The 8,460-nt window shown below is 42.4% G+C and overlaps 1 protein-coding gene across 1 annotated transcript in view; it reads left to right on the plus strand.

Moving 5' to 3' along the window:
* Positions 1–3,081: 3,081 nt before the first annotated feature.
* The window catches only part of LOC117551434 (CUB and sushi domain-containing protein 1-like), a 142,056-nt gene continuing 136,677 nt past the window's right edge, over positions 3,082–8,460 (plus strand). The window contains exon 1 of the mRNA XM_034224336.1: positions 3,082–3,607. Coding sequence (XP_034080227.1) covers positions 3,472–3,607 — 136 coding nt within the window. The 5' untranslated portion in view covers positions 3,082–3,471. The remainder of the gene's footprint in view (positions 3,608–8,460) is intronic.

An 8,460-nucleotide genomic window follows, 5' to 3' on the forward strand; every position in this document is an offset into this window, starting at 1 on the left:
ACTCGTTGCGCCCTCGCTGCGAGGGGGACCCAAGTTCCCATCGGCGAAAACACGTGGGTTTGCTATCCTGGCTCCAAGATGGTGGAATGAGCTCCCCATTGACATCAGGACGGCAGATAGCTTGCACATCTTCCGGCGCAAACTGAAAACTCATCTCTTTCGACTCCACTTCGAGCGTTAGAACGATTAACGAAGCACTTTTATACCAATAAAGGACTGGATTACCTAAAGCCAGTTGAGTAGCACTTGAAATGTTTGGCTCTATGAAACCTGATATACTTATATGATTCTGTTTTCTTCAAGGTTGTGTCTTCCTGGTCGAATGTACTTATTGTAAGTCGCTTTGGACAAAAGCGTCAGCTAAATGCAATGTAATGTAATGTAATGTAATGGCGGCATCTCTTCTAGTTTGTCAAAAGGTCTTCTGATCAGGGCTCTATAAATAAATATCTACGGCAGATATGTAATATTTAATGCAGCCGAACCGTGTATTACAATGCCGTTATGTGATGACTTTCAAAGAGAAAAGCAAGAACACTCGGAATAAAGTATTATTTTATTTTTTTTAAATGTTTTCCGATTTCATATCACATAAACACCATATCCCGACGTGCATTGCGGCGTGATTTTAGCCTATCAAAACCTCTGAAAAAAGAAATGTGTCTCTCAGAATCGAAAGAGAAAAACCTATGGGAAAAACACAAAAGCATTGTACACAATTTAAACCAATTAATGTCGTATAATTAACTAGGATAAACTGATGTTTTGTAGTGGATGAGTACTGCAGATATCACTGTTAAATAATTTGATCATTGGTTTTATTATGAAGACGTCGAGACCGGAAATACTGTTTTCAACCCGCAACTTTACATGGAAGCTTGCCGCATATACACGTTCTGACGAAACCTCAAATCATCTTCGTAATATCTATCAAACTATAGATCCTACATATCGACTGGACGTGGATTCTAAAAGTACAATATATACTTCTCGCTAGAAATCTAATCATAAAGCGTTTTAATGGCCAAACTATCCTACAATTTAGGATTTTACAGAGAGGGTTATTTGTGAATAAACAACCCTCTGTAACGTTTGCATTCAACGGGAGCACTAGAGGCCGACAATTTTAAAACGTAATTATAGGTCGTATTAAGCGCTTGAACAAACGACATATTTGGTCGTAATACGGGCTTGAACAATCGACCCATTTGGTCGTATGAGTTGGAGGACTTGTTGTGTTTTTCACACTCCTCTCCTCCCTTTCTTCCTTGAACCTTTCCTCTCTCTTTCTTAATATAGATTTTCTTGCTAATTTAACACCTTTTGTCCCCTTTCTTTCCTCCCTGAATCGGTCCGTGCCCCTCACCTTTCCCCTCTTTCTCCATTCCTGCTTTACTATCTTTCCTAAATTCTCTTTTTTGTTTCCTCTTTCCTTTCTATCTAATTTAGCTCGGTCTCTCCTCCTTTTCCATCTCTTTTAATTTTCCTTCTGATCTGATTTGATCAATCAATGTTTATTTATATAGCCCAATATCACACATGTTACAATTTTGTCTCAGTGGACTTCAGTTTGTACAGAATATCAGTATGAGTATGACACCCTATATCCTTAGACCCTCACATCGTACAAGGAAAACCTTCCAGAGAAAACCCACAGTTTAAAGGGGAAAATGGGAGAAACCTCAGGGAGAGCAACAGAGGAGGGATCCCTCTCCCAGGACGGACAGACGTGCAATAGATGCCGTGTGTAAATTGAAAAGATAATACATTTACAGCATATAGACCGAATGTTTGGAAATGCATGTGTCTGTAATAAGAAGATCAATCCAACGAGGATGTCAACAATCCTGTGGGAGCCATCAGTGAAGTAGTATGATGAAAGTCAGGCATTGAGTCCTCCTTCCTATCATTCCCTCCCTCAACACGTCTTTTATTCTTTCCTTCTGAACGTGTTCTTTGTGTCCTCCTCCCCTCTCTTTTCTCCCTTTCCTTCTTTCATTTCATCTCTTACTCCTTGATCCATCTATCCGTCCGTCTTCCTGTGCGTTGTTCTTTTCTCCTCCCTATCGCCTTCATGCTCCCTCCCTTCCTCTTTTTCCCTGAGACGTCTGTCCTTTCCCTCTTTTCCACCTTACCTGAAATTCCCTGTCGTGTTTTTTGCCTTGTGTCATCTTCTGCAATCTCTCGTTAACCCTTTAATCCCCTTGTTGTCCTTCTTGACTTGCTCTCTTTAAGTTTTTTTCTTTCGTTCCATCCGATTCCTCTCTTCTTTCAGTCTTTCTTCTGAAATAGTTCTCTGTCTTCTTCACCTCTCCTTCTCTCCTTCTCTCTCCCTCCCTCTCATCCTTCTCTCTCCCTGCACCTGTCTTTCATCCACCACTCTTATTTTTACTGTATGTGTTTCATCCACCACTCTTTTTTGTCCTTTTACTGAAATGTTTCATTATTCCTGCTTCTTTTGTTTCATCCATCACTTTGTGCTCCACCTCTCCTTCTTGCTTCTTTAATGCTTCCTTCCCTCCTTCTTCCCTGTTTGTCTTTCTTTTCTAATTTCCCGTCCTCTCTCTTTTCCTCCTCTTTCGCCATCCTTTACGTCACCATTTATTTCATGCTTCCTTTCTCCCTTACCTTTTCCTGATCTGTCCCCCCCCCCCCCTCTGCCCATTAATCTATCTCTTGGAAGTCTGTTCCCTCCCTCCTCTTTTCCTCACTTGTTCATCCTTCCTCTTTCGTTAACTCTTGTGTCTTCCATTAAAATCCCCCCTTTTCATCCTGCTTTCCTCCCTCTTTCTTCTCCCTATGTCCTTCCCATACCCTTTCCCGACATATCTGTCCTTCCCTCCTTCCTCCCTCAAGTCTGGTTCTTGTCATTCCTCTATCTTTCACCTCCTTTCCCATCCTCTTCTATCACTCTTTCCTCCCTCTTCAGTTAGTCTGTTTTTACTTCTTCCAGATACCTTTCTCCCTTTTTCTCTCGGCCCCCTCCATCCCGGACTTTTCCCTCCCTCTTCTCTACTTCCCTGACTTGCCTCCCTCTCTCCTTGCGTCTGCCTCTCTCCTCCTCATAAGCTCTCTCTCCCCTCTCAGTCGTCGCTCGCTCGCCGTGCTGTGCGGACCTACACCAGCCACCTCTCCGCTCTCCCCCCCTGAATCTCTGTCTCTCTCTGCCTCTCTCCTCCGGTGCTCCGCTCTCTGCTATGACAGCTCACACCAGCAGCGTGTTGCCCGATCTCAGACAACCGACAACCTGTCACCGGTTATCCTGTCCAAACGTTAACATGGACATGTGTGTGTGGTATATTCGTGATTGATCGTCGGGTGTAAATATTATTTTTTGTAAAAACGAAAGAAAAAGGAGGAGGGGGGGCGGCCGTCCTCTTTTACCCCCCTCCGCTTCCTTCAGCCAAGCAGAGCGGCAAGGTGGGGAGAAGGCTTTATAATTAAGCCAGCTTGGATTTATTTAACAGGAAAATGACGGATTTGGGAGCAACGGACCTGCTGCTGATGAGGAGGGGGCTGAATGTGAAGAAGAGCGGCAGGCTGAGACGCGACCTCCCGCTTCTCCTCATGCTGGGGCTCCTCTTCGGGGATCTCTCCTCGTCCAAGGGTGAGTTTCGGAGGCTTTCGATTTGTCTGCGTGTGTGCGTGCGTGCCCATTCGCTGGCTTGCGTACATATTATGTGTGTGTGTGTGCGCGTGTTGGACGCGATCTAAATATTAGCAGGTTGGTTTGTTTGCGGGAGAGGAACACACTGGTTTTTGATTCGTGCCGTGTCGTTGTTGCGGACAGCGTTAGTGTGTCTGAGAGTGTGTTTGCAAGAGAGAGAAAGAGTTACATCTAAGCGTGTGTGCTCGCTCTCGCCTCTCTTTGGATGACGTGCGTGTGTCCTTTTTGTGCGTGCGTGCAGTAGAGAGAATGAGAGAGCTATTGCGTGTGTGCGCGCGTGAGAGAAAGAGTGCAGTGCCCAACTTGGACACAGTATACACCTGGGGAACAGTGAAGGCATCCTCATGTTGGGCCTGCTTGCTGTGCAGATATTAAAATGAATAAACCAACTTAACAATCAATCACAGATCACTTACACAGACTTCCTGCAGCTTCTTCAAGTGAGGACTGCAATGAGGGCAATCACATCTGAAACAGAAACAATTAAACATGTTGTTTGGTATCAGGCAAATCATGGCTATAAAATTAATAACCTGTGTGACAGAGAGAGATGGAGTGGATATTTCTGCTGGAGGGAATTTAGAGAGGAAATCCCACGCTTATTGTGTAATGTGATTTTGTGGAGTCACCACACACAGAGGAGCAGTTGTCTCCGTGGAGATGCTGACGGTCTGACAGGGGATTGATGCTGTGTGTCAGCAGGTCTGTGCTGGTGAGCATTTAGTGACCATGGAGGTTCCACACGTTACAGACGGATAGGGGAGAAAGTGTTAACATTCTCCTCGTTTGGTGGGAGCGTTGCTGTTCCTCTGTTTATCAATAGCTTCTCTGTGTGCACGTCTCCTCGCTGCTTTTCTCAGTGCTTGTCCCTCTGATTTTCTCTCTCAATCTCTCCCTCTCCCGTGAACACATCTGTCACATTTCCCGCTCTGCGATAAAGAACACAATTGTTTCTAGCAGTGTTAAAATTGTATGTGTGTGACAGCATTTTGTTCTTGTGCAGTGCTCATGCATTCCCCTTACCCACTGATCTATCTCTTTGTGTTACAATCTGTGCATTTATCCTGTGTGTGTGTGTGTCTTTGGAGGCGTTATCTTTATCTGAAATGCTGCCATATGCGGGCTCTCAGGATGGAACTAAAGGCATTTGAATAAAAGTGTGATTGTGGGAGAGTTGACTATGTTGATGAATGTGATTATGGTGCGTTTGAGCTGTTTGTGATTGAGGCAACTGCATCTTATAACCTACGATTTATCTTTCATTCCAATCTATGTGCACTTGTTTGTGTCTGTTTCCTACGCTGTTTATCAGTTTGAAAATCTGCATTTATATTTGACAGATCCCCCCCCCACAATAATAAGCAGTTTTGTAGTGACAGTATGTACGCTGCAGATTCTATATTAGATTATTTTTTATCAATTTCAACCGCAAGAAAATGCTGAACATGTCACTTGTAATTTAATTGTTTAATCCATTATCTGAAAACCCTGACCATGACAACAAATTAAGCTTTTCCCTGTCAATTATTGCTGTGTGATGTGTGCATCCCTGCAGCTATTTAAGTTATTATATTTAGAGTTAAACACAGAGGAAGACACTAGGAGAAAATGAAAGGGCAGACAGACATCTGGAAAGACAGACGGAGGTTGGCAATAATTTATTTCGTCAAACCCCAGATGGTTGCCAGCCTTTTAAATGTGATGTTGCACTTTAAGTTCCAACACTCGACTAATTATTGATATTCTCGAAATGTCACTTAAGAAATGGCATAAAAAGTCAGGTATCTTCAGGCATGAACTGAAGAACAAATAAACAACCGAGGCATTATGAAGATTAAGGAACAAGTTCTCTGATGTTGTTGATTATTTTTTCCACATTTAACATCATTGAGTAATATGTTCTCAACCCCTCAGTGAGCTTCTGTAAGGGGATGTCTATGTTCTGCTTGTCTTACTGTAATTATAATTTGTAGTAATTAAGTAAACTACTCGTAATAATAATCAACACATTCACATTCATCCTAAATCTCAAATAAATACATTTGTTAATTCATAAAAGTATATTTTCAATCATCATTATACAACATTTGTTATGGTATGTGTCCTGCTTCTTTAAAATCTTTACATTTAGCTGACAAACAGTGCGACACAGAAAAACACATTCAGCTTATCTATCAACAGGTTGTTTCAGCCAAGAAACGTCCGAAAACAGTCCCGCTGTGATGTTAATTCCTATCAAACCCAGCCAGTACTTATATCATTTCTATATTGTTAACCACAGGTTACAGGGGACTGTGCAAAAGAAACACACACAACGCGCGTGCATGCGCACACACACACACACACACACACACACACACACACACACACACACACACACACACACACACACACACACACACACACACACACACACACACACACACACAATTAGCTGACAATGAATCAATGCCAACCAACATAAATGGGACTAGCTGTCTGTCCCCCTGACTGGCATACCAATATCACACTCACACTCACACTCACACACACACACACACACACACACACACACACAACACACACACACACACACACACACACACACACACACACACACACACACACACACACACACACACACACACACACACACACACACTTCTCCTGTGGATGAGTAGATGGCTAATTAAAACAGGGCTATCTTCCCAATTTAAATTCACATAAAACCGAGGGTATTAGACATAAGCTGTGTGGAAATGGATGTCTAAGGCATTGACCAAAAAAATCCATAAGTATTTTATTTAATCTTGACCTTCTTCAAGTAAAGACCACAATGTAGCTATTCCAGCACCTTTGGATCCATATCCTTCTTACATGTCTTTACTGCGGTATAATCTCCTGCCCATACGACAGGCTGTTATCGAAGGGAGTCGTTCCTGCCACAGGTCACATGCTGACACCTACGGCTCTTTTGGGATAAAGAGAGTAGCTTTGTGAATAAATAACTTAGTGGACTCTGTATGTTTAATATTATGAACATATATTTGAGAATCATTTAAAAGGTTAGAACTCTTTATTTTAAGTCCATCCAATAAGCGTTGATTAGTATCTAAAGTAATGGTTTATTAAACACTTTAAGCAGTGTTCTCCTCCTGTGGAATCCAGTAAGTGGACGGTGCTTTAGAAAACAGGTAATTCATGACAATATAATTGCTTAACATGCGGTATTACAATTACATCAAATTGTAGATTTCCTGGGATTCAACATACAGTAGGTGAAGTTTTCCATCTAGAACAGAACAAAGGGCTCAAGATAATTACAGGATATATTCTGAAAATCAATAGTTAACGTGCTCGCCAGATGCTCAACAATCCTCATGAGGACAATACCCTGCCTCGCAGAAGAACATGTGTTCGTGTGCATATTTGCTGGTGTCTGTATTTTTGTATATATAATACTTTTATTTGCAGCTTACTTTAAATTAAAAAAGCGTTGTGGGATTCCCTCTTTGTGTGTGTTTGTGTGTTTTAATATGATTTGCTTCCTATGAGAAGCCTGGGAGCTCTAACTTTCACCTCTACGTGGGAGAGACAGACTAAAAGGCACATGCACAGAAACAGAGACATTTTGTCCAATGTGTTGAGGTGCTTGTATAATCATTATCCCCTCAGCCTGACTAAAGTTACACACTATTCTTTTGAAACAATCTGAGCTTAAAAAAAGATGATGAAACTGTGTGTGTGTGAAAGGCTCGCTCACCTGCAACAGAATGAGCGAGAAATCTCATTGAGTACTGATCCTTTTCAGGTACTTGAGGGTCCTTCTAGTGTTCTCACTGGACCACACACGGCAATACATTACACTTAACTACGATATAGTACACAGTTCAATGGAGAGCAAAGAGGTGGTGTGTGAATGTGTGTGTAAGAGAGACACAGTGGAGATAAAGAGAGATATAATGCAGTGGTTCCCAAACGGTGTGCCGCGAGGCAAGTCCGGGTGTGCCGTGGGATTTTGTGACAACCATACGTTATTATTGCAATATACAACTACACAAAAATAATTATTTTTTAATTTACTATATCAGTACTTTCCTATATGTACGTAATCTGCGCGACTTGTGCGTCCACATCTCCACGTGCAGTGCTGCATAAACATGGCTGAGTCAGTGATACATTTCGAGGGGTGGAGGTATGCCCATTACTTTGAGTTGGTCCGAAGAATAGACAGGAATGTGACGGTGAGGTGCAAACTGTGTCCAGGCCAGAAGCTGTTATCCACTGCTGGAAACACCACGTGGTCAAACCTCAACAAACACCTGCAAAGAACACATGCTAAGGTGAAGCTACCGCACACGCTATTTGTTGTTTGTTTATATCACGTAGCCTGTTCTTCTTCTCTGTCTTCCGGTTGTTGCCTGTTTTGAATGACAAATACACACTACCGCCGCCTGCTGGTAAGGAAAGTTATTGCCACTCACGCATGCGCAGTTCGTACGTGCTCGGCGAGTAAAGTAACGAATTACTTTATGTAGATAGTAACGAAGTAGTGTAATACATTACATTTTTTTAGTAACGACCCCATCTCTGGAGTTGGCGTTCTCTACTCTGATTTACATGAAGAACAACAGGAGGTCACGGCTCTCTGTTGAACAGGACTTGCGAGTGGCCCTCTCCTCAGTGCCACCAAGGATTTAAAAAATCTGCGCGCCCCGACAGGCACATGTATCTCACTAATTTGTAAGTCGGCAAACATATTTACAATAGCACATGTTTCAATGCTGATTGCTGAAATGTTACATTTATAATTT

Source organism: Gymnodraco acuticeps, unplaced genomic scaffold, assembly GCF_902827175.1.
Source record: "Gymnodraco acuticeps unplaced genomic scaffold, fGymAcu1.1, whole genome shotgun sequence".
Classification (NCBI taxonomy): Eukaryota; Metazoa; Chordata; class Actinopteri; order Perciformes; family Bathydraconidae; genus Gymnodraco; species Gymnodraco acuticeps.